This window comes from Pristiophorus japonicus, chromosome 20, assembly GCF_044704955.1.
Source record: "Pristiophorus japonicus isolate sPriJap1 chromosome 20, sPriJap1.hap1, whole genome shotgun sequence".
NCBI lineage: Eukaryota > Metazoa > Chordata > Chondrichthyes > Pristiophoridae > Pristiophorus > Pristiophorus japonicus.
In genome coordinates, this window is record NC_091996.1 from 8,268,512 (window position 1) to 8,284,138 (window position 15,627).

The 15,627-nt window shown below is 43.2% G+C and overlaps 1 protein-coding gene across 1 annotated transcript in view; it reads right to left on the reverse strand.

The window, feature by feature from the left end:
* Positions 1 to 15,627, reverse strand: part of col27a1b (collagen, type XXVII, alpha 1b) — a 740,056-nt gene that overhangs the window by 352,757 nt on the left and 371,672 nt on the right. The window contains exons 15-16 of the mRNA XM_070863596.1: positions 6,695 to 6,748; positions 3,810 to 3,854 (exon numbers count right to left, since the gene is read on the reverse strand). Coding sequence (XP_070719697.1) covers positions 3,810 to 3,854; positions 6,695 to 6,748 — 99 coding nt within the window. The remainder of the gene's footprint in view (positions 1 to 3,809; positions 3,855 to 6,694; positions 6,749 to 15,627) is intronic.

A 15,627-nucleotide genomic window follows, 5' to 3' on the forward strand; every position in this document is an offset into this window, starting at 1 on the left:
AGCCTCAACTGGAGTAGTGTGTCCAACTCTGGGCATTGCACTTTAGGAAGGATGTGAAGGCCTTAGAGAGGGTGCAGAAAAGATTTACAAGAATGGTTCCAGGGATGAGGGACTTCAGTTATGTGGATAGACTGGAGAAGCTGGGATTGTTCTCCTTAGAGCAGAGAAGGTTGAGAGGAGATTTGATAGAGGTGTTCAAAATCATGAGGGGTTTAGGCAGAGTAGATAGAGAGAAACTGTTCCCATTGGCGGATGGGTCAAGAACCAGAGGACACAGAGTTAAGGTGATTGGCAAAAGAACCAAAGGCGACTTGAGGGAAACATTTTTTACGCAGCGAGTGGTTAGGATCTGGAATGCACTGCCTGAAAGGGTGATGGAGGCAGATTAAATCGTGGCTTTCAAAATGGAATTGGATAAGTACCCGAAGGAGAAAAATTTGCAGGGCGGGGGAGTGAGACTAGCTGAAGTGCTTTTGCAGAGAGCCGGTACGGGCTAATGATTCTATGAAAACATTGGGGAAAGAATTGCTCTGGCCATAACATGTAGTCACATTAAAAATATTGCAAAGTGCTGCAGTACAGCGGGACCTGGGGTACTTGTGCATGAAACACAAAAGGATAGTATGCAGGTACAGCAAGTGATCAGGAAGGCCAATGGAATCTTGGCCTTTATTACAAAGGGGATGGAGTATAAAAGCAGGGAAGTCTTGCTACAGTTATACAGGGTACTGGTGAGGCCACACCTGGAATACTGCGTGCAGTTTTGGTTTCCATATTTACGAAAGGATATACTTGCTTTGTTCAGAGAAGGTTCACTAGGTTGATTCCGGAGATGAGGGGGTTGACTATGAAGAAAGGTTGAGTATGTTGGGCCTCTACTCATTGGAATTCAGAAGGATGGGGGGTGATCTTATCGAAACGTATGAGGGGGCTTGACAAGGTGGATGCAGAGAGGATGTTTCCACTGATAGGGGAGACTAGAACTAGAGGGCATAATCTTAGAATAAGGGGCCGCCCATTTAAAACTTAGATGAGGAGAAATTTCTTTTCTCAGAGGGTTGTGAATTCGCTGCCTCAGAGAGCTGTGGAAGCTGGGACATTGAATAAATTTAAGACAGAAATAGACAGTTTCTTAAACGATAAGGGAATAAAGGGTTATGGGGAGCGGGCAGGGAAGTGGAACTGAGTCCATGATCAGATCAGCCATGATCGTATTAAATGGTGGAGCAGGCTCGAGAGGCCGTATTGCCTACTCCTGCTCCTACTTCTTATGTTCTTATGTTCCTATGTTCATTTTAGAAGAATTTTAGAAGAAATGCCAATCAGGAGAAATCTTCATGAATGTGTTTATATGTTGCAACAACTGTAAGCTTATCATTACATGTTCAACCCAAATCAAACAAAATGGAACATTACTTTCCTTAAAGTAATAAATTAGTCATAGTTATTTAATAAAGACCTTGAATAATTGTGCTAAATACAGGCTAATAAATCTTGTAAGACTCAAAGATATAACATGAAAACAAATGATACCTATAATCATTTATTTCATAAACACAAGGAAGGGACCTATGTAGCCATGAAAGCTTGTGAATATATGGAACTTAGGAACAGCAGTAGACCATTTAGGTGTACGGTAGCATAGTGCTAATGTTACTGACCAATAACCCAGAGGCCTGGACTAATGATCTAGAGCCACGAGTTCAAATCCCACCATGACAGTTGGGTAATTTAAATTCAGTTAATTAAATAAATCTGCCATAAAAAGCTAATGTCAGTAATGGCGACCATGAAACTACCAGATTATCGGAAAAACCCAACTGGTTCACCAATGTCCTTCAGAAATGTCCTTCAGAGAAGGAAATGTGCCATCCTTACCCGGTCTGGCCTATATGTGACAGCAATGTGGTTGACTCTTAACTGCCCTCTGAAATGGCCTAGCAAGCCACTGAGTTGTACCAAAACCGCTATGACAAAGCCAGCACTGTGGGAGTACCTTCACCACATGGACTGCAGTGGTTCAAGTGGATGGGCAACAAATGCCGGCCCTGCCAGCGACACCCATGTCTCGTGAACAAATAAATGCAAATTTCGCCCCTTGAGCCTATTCCGCCATTCAAATGCTGTTTGCAGAAGAGAGTTCCAAACCTCTATCACTCTCTGCGTGTAGAAGTGTTTCCTGGCTCTAACATTTACATTATGCACTCTAGTCTTGGATTCCCCAACAAACGGAAATAGTTTCTCTCTATTTACCCTTAATATCTTGAAAACTTCAATCAAATCACCCCTTAACCGTCTAAATTCCAGGGAATTCAAACCTAGTTTATCATTCTGGTAAACCTACACTGCACTCCCTCCAAGGCCAATATATCCTTCCTAAGGTGTGGTGCACAGAACTGAACACGGTAATCCAGGTGTGGTCTAACCAGGGCTATGTATTTTAGCCTATCTCAGAAATGTTTATACATATTGCTGAGGCAAACACAGCAAAAGTATCCTTATGGTGATGTTATGCAATTTAATCAGTCTTTCTTTGCCTGCTGGGCTGATATGAAGATTAAACTCCAGCACGCAAAATTAAAAAAAAAAAATTGTTTTCAGTACACAAAGTATTTATAAAAGACATCTGTTTACTGCGGGAGACTGTTAACTATATTTAGAATAATGTGTGAAGAATATTTCCTTAACAGCTGTATTGTTTAAATAAACTTCAAATGTACAAATCTCGTTACATTTTCCATTATACTGCAGTGCATTAAATAGAAAGTGTGGTTACTTATATTGTACAGTTTCAGGGTACGCAACGTGACATAGACAGGAATGAGTTGCATAAATTCTTTATCTAAAAAATGACAGCACTAATACCTTTGCCCAAGAAGAAATTAATATAAAGGCACATGGTTATCTTGGGGAGGAACAATATATAAAGCACTAGAACAATCATATTAAAAGAAAAAACAAGAAATGAAATGAGTATGAGGAGGAACAAATGTGAGGACGAGCCGTGATTACCCGTTCCCAGTGGATGATAATCGAATGGATGTTCAAAGGGCATATTAGACCTACCAGACAGTAGTGTCTAGCGGCAAGGATGCTTGAAGCCTGACACAGCACACTGATGGTCCAACATGTTGTGCCACAGAAGGGTAACTTGTGACTTTTTAACCCATAATTTCCTACAGATTGAGTTCCCAAACTTGGCCGTGCCATCAGGACCGTTCCCAGTAGAGGGCAAGTACTTCCTCAATGAGTGAAAGCGAAGGACCATGTTTAAAAATGGTGAGTAAATCATTCTGAGGTACTGTTGTGCAACTCAGTGCACAGTTATAGAGTGGTATCAGCAAGTTGCTTGTCTACCTCCTTGAATAGGAGTGGTGTGTAGCAAAAGGTACCTAAATTATGGGCTACAAAGGATTGTTAACTCATCCTAACACGGATTAATACTGTACTACAGTGCAATAAAGGAGTATTAAATATTGTTTTTGTTAAAAATTTATGAAATTCAGTGCTTAAAAAAGTATGAAAGCTAAATCACAAGTAGTGATGGGGGATTAAACTCCATGCTAGAGGGAGAATTAACATTAGACCAAAGGTGCGAGAAACCATTATTTCTAAATGAGTGCAATAAATGAGCATACATGGTTATAGTAATTCAGTGCAGTAAGGGAGTATTATGAAAGAGAGCAATAGACACAGTGTTTTGAAAATATTAATATTACATCACAGTGCAATAAGGAAATATCAAACTCAGGTGCTGGAAGGGAGTTTTAATATTACATCACAGTGCAATAAGGGAGTATTCAGATCACCTTATCACCTTTCAGTCCTAGTTCTCCAGGGTTCCCCATCAGCCCCTAGGAAAACAAGCAGAAAGTTTAGTCAACAAGAAAAAGACACATATTAGAGATATGTGGATGTCAGGTTCCTGAATGTGTTCAATGTTAAGGTGCAAATCATTAAAATGTTAAAAAGCACCAAATAATGGGATTGAATTTCCTGATGGTTTGCCCTAACCTTAACGAATGATCTGCAGAAACTTTGAAGAAACAGGATTTCTCATGGTGCTGCCGCTGAAGTTATGGCATGTGATGCTCGCAGAAATTCAACCCCAATGTCACTTATTTAACAAAGGTTCACAGAGTAACACTCAGCGAGGTCAGTTATTATATAACAACTTGTACCTATATAGCGCCCTTAACCGAGTAAAACTCCACAAAGCCTTTTACAGGAGAGTTATCAAATAAAATTTGACACCCAGCCACATAACAGGATATTAGGGCAAATAACCAAAAAGCTTAGTCAAAGAGGTAGATTTTAAGGAGGGTCTAAAAGGAGGAAAGTGAGGTAGAGAGGCGGAGAGGTTTAGGCAGGGAATTTCAGTGCTTAGGGCCTAGGCAGCGGAAGGCACGGCTGACAATGGTGGAGCAATTAAAATCAGCGATGCTCAAGAGGCCGTAATTAGAGGAGCGCTGGGATCTCAGAGGTTTGTAGGGCTGGAGGAGGTTACAGAGATGGGTGGGGGGTGGGGGGTGGGGTGGGGGGGGGGGGGATGTGGTGAGGTCATGGAGGGATTTGAAAACAAGGATGAGAATTTTGAAATCGAGGCATTGCTTAGTTGCTTCACCAAAAGCCAATGTAGGTCAACGAGCACAGGGGTGATGGGTGAACGGGACTTGGTCCGAGTTAGGATACGGGCAGCAGAGTTTTGGATGACCTCACGTTTATGGAGGGTGGAAGATGGGAGGCCGGCCAGGTGAACATTGGAAGTGTCAAGTCTAAAGGTAACAAAGGCATGAATGAGAGTTTGAGCACGGTCTGAGTCGGGCGATGTCACAGAGGTGGAAATAGGCAGTCTTGATGATAGTGATGTACTTCGACAAACATACCAATTTCCTACATGGTTTACAGAAGTTGTATCCCACACATTATGCAACTGAACAGCATTTTGTCTGTGTTTTTCATGATTCCAACACACCCCATAAAAAAGTTTATTGAGCCTCAGTTTATAAGGGAGTAAAAGTCCTCCAAGCTAGCATGAGTATAAAATAAAGAATTGCTTTATACCCACACCAGTTTTTTAATTAACATAATTGAAGACTTTTTAACGTGGTCATGAGTTTCTGTTTATATCTGACACTTGGCTAAACAACAAGAAAAGCCTACACAATACTACCTGCAGTATGTATACTCAGGGCGACCAATATCATGGAAATTTGTATAGAAGGTGTAGTGGTATACATCAAAATACTTCACAACTTTAAACCAACACGAATGGCTGTTTCGTTTAGCCTAATGAAAGACAATTGGGTGGTTATATTAAAATTACATGATGCCCATTCTTTTGCCGGAATTTTCCCATTAAAAAACAGATGATGCTGAGGCCGGTCACAGTCTTCCGGTGTCCAGCCCCGATCCTCTTTTCCCACTGCCGATCCTCCGGCCGACCTCGGCGCCCCCCATCCCCGCCAATCCCCAATCCCTGACCGAGCCCCCCATGATCCCTTCCCTGGACCAATCCTTCGCTCCCTCTCTGTAGCTACAAATCCACCTGGTGGTCCTGGAGGTACAGAGACTGGTGGTCGTGGGCCTCTCCGCGAAGGCCTGCATCGAGACCCGCGAATTTCAAGGATGTAGGTGCTTTGAATGCATCACTGGGATCACGAGGTCCGGCCCAACCAATCAAAATAGCGGGATCACCTTTCATACTGTGGTGAGTTCCATATATACAGAACCACCACAAATATGATTGGGAATATCCCCCCAAAACACACAAGCACTTAAAATAAATTTGAAAAAAACATCACATATTTAAAACTAATCAAAATGGAATTTAATTCATTATTTAAAATAAAATTTAATTTTTTGAAAAATAAACTTACCTTATTTAACAGGATTTTAAATGTTTAAATTATCGAAAATTTTTTATTTTTCAGTCCTTTAAAAGTCTTACGCTGATAAAAGCAGGGGCCTTACGCCTGCTTTTATCAGTCATAAGAATTTCAAGGGCATTTGCTGGGCAGAAGTTGGGCAAATAGGATTCTTGACAGATCGCAAGTTCCGGGTTTGGGCGCATGCCCTTCACACACCTTAAACTCGGAACTTGTAGGGCCCCTATGGCCGCGTGCGCACCTCGTACACACCCATAGGGCCATATATAAAGTGTTCAAAATAGCATGAGCTGTTTTTGATTCTTGCCACAAATTCTGTTCTGGCAACAGATCAAATACATATTCAGATTATAGAGGGAAAGCAACACTATTTAACCCTTTAGCACTTGAATCATTTTTCTAAAACTTTCACATTATTTGTATTATTTGATATCTGTATAAATAATTTTCTATACCTTTATTGTGCTAAATATATTTTTTAAATGCACAAGAATTTACATAATTCCATATAATCAAAGTTACAAATCTTATATATTTTTAATATTTGCATTGAAAAATCCATCGGCACCCAAACACACATTATTGCCAGACAGAATTATGACTGGTAACTTTAACCTATTATTTTTGACATGTAGTAACATCGGCTTCCGCCCATCAATAACGTTACTGAAAAATTTGCAACTTTCTTTGCTAAAATAATTGACAGAAGGAATTTCAGCCACTGGTCAACAACATAATCTGGCACAGAAACAATCGCTCAGGGTCAGATCAATTAACACAAAAAGATTTGGAATAAACCATCTCACCTTCGGTCCTCGTCGTCCAGACAAGCCCATCTTTCCCAGACGCCCCATGTCACCCTGCCAAGAACAGCGATGAGACAGTTAAAGTCTACGGCTTGTATTAGCCTTTAGCAACATCAAATAAAGCAGTAAAATGGGGGGAAAAAAATCAAATTTTATGAGAACAGGTCCTTAGTTCCACTGGGAAATGAACTTCCTACATATTCTAAGCAGTGAAAGGCATGAAGTGCTCCCAAATCAGATACCCCACTGGGCAGCTGCAATACAAACTTTTTCTGATAACACGTCATAAAACCTTGCTACAGTTGTTGCTGTTATTTAACATTCCCATTTCCAACACAATTTACTCTTTGGAGACCTTTGAGCAATTTTATCTAGTGCGTATCTAGTAAATTGACTAATTGCCAATTCGGCTAAATTAATGCTTCTCAATACCCAAATTTAAAACTACTTTCCTACTGTAAATTCGCACCTTCAAGGCCTTAGAGGATGTGGAAAAGATTTATGAGAACGGTTCCAGGGATGAGGGACTTCAGTTACAGGGGTGGACTGGAGAAGCTGGGCTTGTTCTCCTTGGAGCAGAGAAGGTTGATAGGAGATTTGACAGAGATGCTCAAAATCATGAGGGGTCTAGGCAGAGTAGATAGAGCGAAACTGTTCCCATTGGCGGAAGAGTTGAGAACCAGAGGACACAGATTTAAGGTGATTGGCAAAAAAAACAAAGGAGACAAGAAGGAAAACTTTTTTGCACAGTGAGTGGTTAGGATCTGGAATACACGGCCTGAAAGGGTGGTGGAGGCAGATTCAATCATGGCTTTTAAAAGGGAATTAGATAAGTAACTGAAGGAAAAAAAATTGCAAGACCACAGGGAAAGGGCGGTGGAGTGGGACTAGCTGAAATGCTCTTGCAGAGAGCCAGCACAGGCTCGATGGGCCGAATGGCCTCCTTCTGTGTTGTAACCATTCTATGATTCTATGATTGGATTAATACTATGCACATCTTATCACGTAGCCCATTAACACCAGTCACTCCTTTCTTTGGATTAGTTTTGTGCCTGTGCCATAGGGTGAAAGGACATTATAACATAAAGTACCACTAATTAACTTAAATAGGACTTTAAAATATAATTATGACTTTTCAATGTGGCCTCTCTCCTGTTGTTTATTAATCATTGGTCTAAATTAGATTTTCTCATTGTTGTTTTGAGGTTAAAATGGAATTGCGCCCTAATATATCAATATTAAATAAACCAACAAGTTCCTCTATCAATGACAGTAATACTTCTTTACTGTACATCTGGGCTAGATTCACTCTTATATAAAAATAAAGTTTCCCATTAGCAACCATGCAGTCCAAATAGTGTATATATTCCCAACTGTGTCACTGTTCATTTCTAAATAATGACTTTCTAAAGTCACCCATCTGATTAGCAGTATGGACTATAGTTACATGATAATAATTGCTTGTTTAAAAAGATAGAAAGCAACATACATAACCATAATTCCTGTTTCACCGTATGGAGGCAAGTTTTTCCTTCGAATGAAATGATCAATGAAGTTGGAATTGTTCATTGTACACTTGGTCAGTGTAACGTATATACCTGTGAGTAACTGGTCCAGGCAGCGGGCAGTAGAGGGGGTTGTTCAGCCTGACTGCCTATCTCTCTTCTGCGGTTACATTCGGCCAGGGTGTCCCTGGAGATGGAGCACGCGGTGTCCACCGGTATGCTCGCAGCCTTCCGCGAGAGGTGGGCGCCGAAGGGACTGGAGTGCATCATCACCCCCGGGAACAGAATTTTAATTTAATTTGACCGTTTAAAGTTCCCAGTTAATTTGGAAATTAGTGGGTATTTATGCCATTACTAAAAGAGGGTATTTGACTTTAAAATTTGAACCAAAATATTGTAGAGCTGTTGCATTGTGAGTGGCTTAGCCAGTCACAAGATGCTCACAAGACTCAAAAAAAAACCCAGTCAGTTGGTTCTAGGTCATCCACAATGAGGTATGCAGTTGTGAGCCTAGTGGATGAACTGGTAATGTGTAGTGTGATTGTTAAACCTTTGCTAATAAATCAACTCGTTCTTAATAGCAATATGTTGCTATGAATTCAGAAAACATGAAGCAAACACATTACAATCAGGTACATCTAAACACGGCCCATTGAGGGTTTGGCTTGAATGTTACCACCGAGTTGAGAATCTAATAGCCAACAGCCTCAAACGGGAGCAAAGTTTGCATAAGACGTTGGGTGCTTCAGTTCTGTTTGCAGTTACAATAATTAATATATGGTGGTTGCAGTGTGGGATAAAAGATTAAAAGAGGGCAATATTGTAGCTGAGAGAACACCAGTCTGTGAGTCTAGCGATTTATAGATTGTGGCGGCATAGAGGAGGGACCTGTTGATTGAGTTAGAAGTGTGCAAGGCAGATGCCAGCTTGCTACAACTTGGGGAAAATGGTAGCCAAGGCCAGGGTATTGCTGCTATGGCGGGAACAGTGTAAAAGCTGGAAAGCTTCTGATTGTACTTGTGGCAGAGGCAAAAGGATGCTCATTGCATTTGAAAAGGAGAAACACAAGGTTATTGATAATAGCTGGACAGGAGGTTTATGAACTGGAGGATTGCTGATTGTAGCTGGAACAGAGAAAACTACTTTTTGTATTTGGGACAGAAAGAGCTTGCAGGGTTGGTAGTGGGAGGACTGGCCTGGTTAGGGTTGGGGTTAAAAGAAGAAGAAAAAAAAAGACATGCATTTCTATAGTGTCTTTCTTTCATGACCACCTGACGTCCAAAAGTGCTTTACAGCCAATGAAGTATTTTTTGAAGTGGTCACTATTGTAATGTAGGAAATGCAGCAGTCAATTGTGCACAGCAAGCTCCCACAACCAACAATGTGGTGATGATCAGATAATTTGTTTTAGTGATGTTGATTAAGGGATAAATATTGGCCAGGACACCAGGGATAACTCCACTGCTCTACTTTGAAATAGTGCCATGGGATCTTTTACATCCACCTGAGAGAGCAGACAGTACCTTGGATTAATGTCACATCCGAAAGACGGTACCCTCCGACAGTGCAGCAGTCCCTCAGCACTGCACTGAAGTGTCAGCCTAGATTTTTGTGCTCAAATCTCTGGAGCGGGATTTGAACCCGCAACCTTTTGACTCAGGGTGCGAGAGTGCTGCGCACTGAGCCATGGCTGACATGTTGGGTAAGTGCATATGGGTTAGGGTTAGGGATACTGCGTTAGAGTTAGGGATAGTCCATATAGGTTATGGTTAGAGTTGGTGCATTAGAGTTAGGGTTAGTGCATATGGGATAGGCTGGGGTATTTCAAGCTGGATTCATCAACATATATTTGTCCAGTGAACTTTGATCATTGATTGAATTCTTGAAAGTCTTTCTATAGACCTTTAACACCATAGGTGTTTCATAGGGGCATGTTCGCTCACATTGCTCCTTCGTGATTTCAGTAATCACCTCCATTCATAATAGGGGTGATTTTTGTTACTTGCGTATATTGAGCCCAACATTTCCCAAGCCGTTTTTTTGGCGTACTGATCTGAAGCGCGCCGACTTTGACTCCTGGCCGCTCTTCCGAGTCCCCGGAGTCGTGGCGTGAAGACTGAAGGGGGGGACGGAGCAACAGGCCAGGGCAGAAAGCACTGCCGGCACCTGCACACATGCTCAGTGAGAGCTGCGCGCATATTCCTGCCCTCCCAGCACGTCCTGAGGGCTGTGAGCAGGACCTGATGCTCGCAGCCCCTATTCCCGGCTGAAGGGATGCCTGATCTCGCCGCACCCTATCCCTGGCTGTGTGGCATCCCGCACCGGCCGGCTGGCCTGCTGAGTTCCCGGGCGAGGTAGGACTGCGGTTCTATTTTTTATTTAGTGGCTGTGCTTGAGACTTTTGACTGGGGGGGAGGGGGAGGGGGAAGGAGGAGAGTTTGTGGTGGGGGGAGGAGGAGAGAAAGAGTGAATGGGAGAGGGGAAGAGAAAGATTGTATGGGGGGGGGGGTGGAGAGGAGAGTTTTGGGCGGGGGATGAGTGGGGGAGAAAGAGTGTTTTGTATACCAGCATCTCTCTCTCTCTGGCTATACCCCCCCCCCCCCCCCCACCCCGCCCCCGTGACATCGCGGCCAGCAGCTCGCATTTCTCCAGTAGGATTTACTTCATTTTTATTAGTTATTAGTATTTTAATTGTTTGAGCTTTTCCTTGCAATGTTGGGTGCTTGGTTGTTGAGGTCCTCTCCAGTTCCCTTCCCATGTCTGCCGAATGTGCGCTGCTTTTTCTTCACTTCCTGCAAGGTTTTTCAGAGCTGGCACATACGTTGATCTCAGTCGATTTGGAGTAAGGTTTTGCTGGCCAAAGTGGTATAATTGGCCAAAACTGTCGTAAGTGTCTGGGAACGCCCCCTTTTGAAAAAAAAAACTGACCTAAAAATAAATCGTACCTAACTGACTTACTCTGGAGCAAATTTTGGGGGAAAATGGCATTTTTTAAACTTACACCAGAAAAAACAACTTATTCCAAAAAAATTGATGCAAGTCATGGCCAATGTTAGGCTCATGAGTGGGCACTGGGCAGGATGTCTGCATCTACTTGTCCAAGGGAGTTGCCAAAGCAATTTTCATGGTTGTGTCTCATTGACGTTAGATTGGCAAGCTGCCATTGCTAATTGTGCACCCTGTAGACAACTCACTGATGGACAGGGCAGGACAGGAAATGCAGTGGGACCGATTTAGATTTGCCTGCAGCGTTACCTTACAGAGGAGGGGTGGAAGCGCTGGGAGTAAAAGGGAGCAGTGGTTTATAGTGGCAGGGAAAGATGCTTGCATCGCCTACAGTGGCAAATCAAAGGCTCAAAACACACAGGCAGCTGCAGTAAGAATGTGTGCCAGAGCTGTTTCCAGCTTTCAATTACTGCCGCCAATGATCCCTTTAAATGCCGCTGGCAATGGCCACCCTCCCACTTCTCCCACCCAGGGTTTGTGGTCAGATAAAGGAACTGGCAGTGGCAACACGGACAGGAACAAAAATGGCATTGGGTTTAACTGCGTCATTTGACCCCAATTTCCATATATTAGTGAGGCCTCCACCTGGTCCTGGCTGCAGCTCCAGCTGCCTAATTGCCAAACGTCAGAATGAGTGTCAATCCCCCATATGATATTGGGCCTGCTAGCACGGCATTTTTAGGTGGGGATGGTGCTGAGACAAAGCTGCCTGCCATGTATCCATTGATCCTTTTGCTGAAGATTCAATTTGCATTTTTCCCCACTTCCTGCAGAATACATGCGACATGATGGGTCGAAATGGCCTCCTTCCGTGCTGTAAATTTCTATGATTCTATGCATGCCTTCGGACCATTCCTTTCACAGTGCAGTTCTTGTACTGATGCAGTTTGATATCCATGCTCTTGAATAGGGCAGCGAAAATCTCACTTCTTTCAATTATTGAAAAGGTGATTTCTTCATGATTATTGCAGGTCCAACTAGCAGTTATTACCCCATACCTTTGTTGACTCCGTCCTTATTCATTCTTCTTCTGTTGACATTTTTGGCCTCTGACCCGCAATGGAAACCCCACATCGCTCCATTGTTAGAGTTGCCTGGAATAAGTATGGCTTCCTCTTATCCTAAGGATAAGGGGTAAGCCATTTAGGACCGAGATGAGGAGAAACTTCTTCACCCAGAGAGTGGTGAACCTGTGGAATTCTCTACCACAGAAAGTTGTTGAGGCCAATTCACTAAATATATTCAAAAAGGAGTTAGATGTAGTCCTTACTACTAGGGGGATCAAGGGGTATGGCGAGAAAGCAGGAATGGGGTACTGAAGTTGCATGTTCAGCCATGAACTCATTGAATGGCGGTGCAGGCTAGAAGGGCTGAATGGCCTACTCCTGCACCTATTTTCTATGTTTCTATGTTTCCTTAAAAAGCACTTCTTTTCCTCCTCACCAACTTGTAACTCTCTGTTCATTCAAGATTTTGGTGAGGGTCTTTTAAAACTTTGTTGATCGCCAGGGTCAAAACTGGACACAAACTCTCATGCCATGCAGTCCATGTTGGTTAAGATTATTTCCACCTCCATAACGTCATCCAACTCCGCCCTTGCCTCAGCTCATCCACTGCTGAGATCCGCATCCATGCCTTTGTTACCTCTGGACCCGACTATTCCACCGCAGTCTTGCTGGCCTCCCACATTCTACCCTACGCAAAGTTGAGGTCATCCAAAATTCTGCAGCCCGTGTCCTAATTCGCACCAAGTTCCGCTCACCCATCACCCCTGTGCTCGCTGACATACATTGGCTCCCTTATAAGCAACACCTCAATTGTAAAATTCTCATCCTTGCTTTCAAATCCCTCCATGGCCTCACCATTCTAGGGACCAGGGATGAGGGACTTCAGCTATGAGTAGAGACTACAGAAACTGGAGCTGTTCTCCTTAGAGAAGAGAAGGTTAAGGGGCGATTTAATTGAGGTGTTCAAAATTATGAATGGTTTTGATAGAGTAGGGAGAAACTGTTTCCAGTGGCAGAAGAGTCAGTAACCAGAGGACACAGATTTAAGATAATTGGCAAAAGAACCAGGGGAAAAATGAGAAGAATTTTTTTAATGCAACGAGTTACGATCTGGAATGCACTACCTGAAAGGGTGGAGGAAGCAGATTTAATAGTAACTTTCAAAAGGGAATTGGATATATACTTGAAAAGGAGAAATTTTCAGGGCTGTGGAGAAAAAAAAGCAGGAGAAGTGGGATTAATTGGATAGCTCTTTCAAAGAGCCAGGAGAGGAAGGATGGGTCGTATGGCTTCCTCCTATACTATATGATTCATAGGTCACCGTTTGGAGTGTGGGCAGGAGCATTGGCTGGGCCCTGGTACAGCAGAGGAGCCAGAAGGTCATGGTGGACTTGCGACGAGTGATGAGGGATCGTGGCTGAGGTTTGCTGGGTGATCATGACGGAGGTTTGCCGAATGTTTTGTGGCGGAGGAGCAGTGAGGGATCATGGCGGAGGTGCGGCGAATGTTTTTGCGGAGGAGTGGCAAGAGATTGTGGCGGAGGCGCGGCGAATGAGAGTCTGGGGCCCAGAAGAGCTGAGGGCCCAGGGGCAGCACGGGCCCAGCCCACACTGCGATATGTGTGCGCACTAGGTCCGTGCAGCAGAGCAGGTCTCCAGTCGTCCTGGTTAACCCTTGCCACTGGATAAAGGCCTCTGTCAAGCCCGTGTGGTGGCTGATGTGCAACGGTCACCACACGTTAAAAAAATCCACGCACAGGCATCTTCCACCCCCTCAATTGGAGTTCAGGACTGGAACATCGGGTCCTTCATCGAAACATCTGTGAACTCGTGGGGAAGCAAGTCTTCCTCGTTCAAGGGACCGCCTATGATGATGATGGATGATTCGATGAAGAGTGAAAGTATGAAGCTGAACTGCACCAATCTAAAACTCGTTCTTGTGGTTCCCGATGATGAATGTAAGATACAATAGTGAGCCATAATAAACTCCACGTTCATTCTGCATCGGCATCACAGGTTAAATGTTTGAACCTGGTGCAAGATTCAGAGGGCAAGCAATTATAGTTTGCTTGCCAAGTTGTTGAAATTTAATCACGGTGTCAGCTGTGGCTCAGTGGGTAGCACACTCGCCTCTGAGTCAGAAGGTTATGGGTTCAAGTCCCGCTCCAGGTGCTTGAGCACATAAATCAAGGCTGACACTCCAGTGCCAGTACTGAGGGAGTGCTCACTGTTGTATGTGCTGTCTTTTGGATGAGACATTAAACCAAGGCCCCATTCAGAAGAATGAGAGGGGACCTCATAGAAACATATAAAATTCTGACGGGGTTAGACAGGTTAGATGCAGGAAGAATGTTCCCAATGTTGGGGAAGTCCAGAACCAGGGGTCACAGTCTAAGGATAAGGGGTAAGCCATTTAGGACCGAGATGCGGAGGAACTTCTTCACCCAGAGAGTGGTGAACCTGTGGAATTCTCTACCACAGAAAGTTGTTGAGGCCAATTCACTAAATATATTCAAAAAGGAGTTAGATGAGGTCCTTACTGCTAGGGGGATCAAGGGGTATGGCGAGAAAGCAGGAATGGGGTACTGAAGTTGAATGTTCAGCCATGAACTCATTGAATGGCGGTGCAGGCTAGAAGGGCCGAATGGCCTACTCCTGCACCTATTTTCTATGTTTCTATGTTTCTATCTACTCCCTCAGATGGACGTAAAAAATCCCACAGCACTATTTCGAAAAAGAGCAGGGGAGTTATCCCCGGTGTCCAGGGGCCAATATTTATCCCTCAATCAACATAACAAAAACAGATTATCTGGTCATTATCACATTGCTGTTTGTGGGAGCTTGCTTTGTGCCAATTGGCTGCTGCATTTCCCACATTACAACAGAGACTACACTTCAACAGTGCTTCATTGGCTGTAAAGTGCTTTGAGACGTCCGGTGGTCGTGAAAGGCGCTACAGAAATACAAGTCTTTCTTTTAAACACTTGCTGGAACCACCATCCGATTCCCCTGTGCAGCAACATGTTTAGGTACCTGGATGTAATTAAACATTCAGTGTGAAGTTATTTTATTGAATTATGCTCATTCAGGCACAAGTCAATAAAATGTTTAATTAGTCTAATTTTAATGAAGCTAAGCATTTATAGCACATTTTGAACAGTGTTTAAAACACACAGAATGATAAAAAGCCATTCTTTTATTTTGATATGTCAATCAAAAATCAAGGTCAAAATCAACCTTTCAGGGACAAAAGAGTAAAAAGGTGCATGAGTCGAATTTGCAATCACTTTAGTAGAAATTTAGCAATTCCACAACCAGTGGTAATGGCATCTGCCAAAAAACTTATATTGCCACAAAGGGCAGCTTTGCTTCAGAGGTATTCTTTAGTAGATTAACATATTTTTTTAAGATTTTGT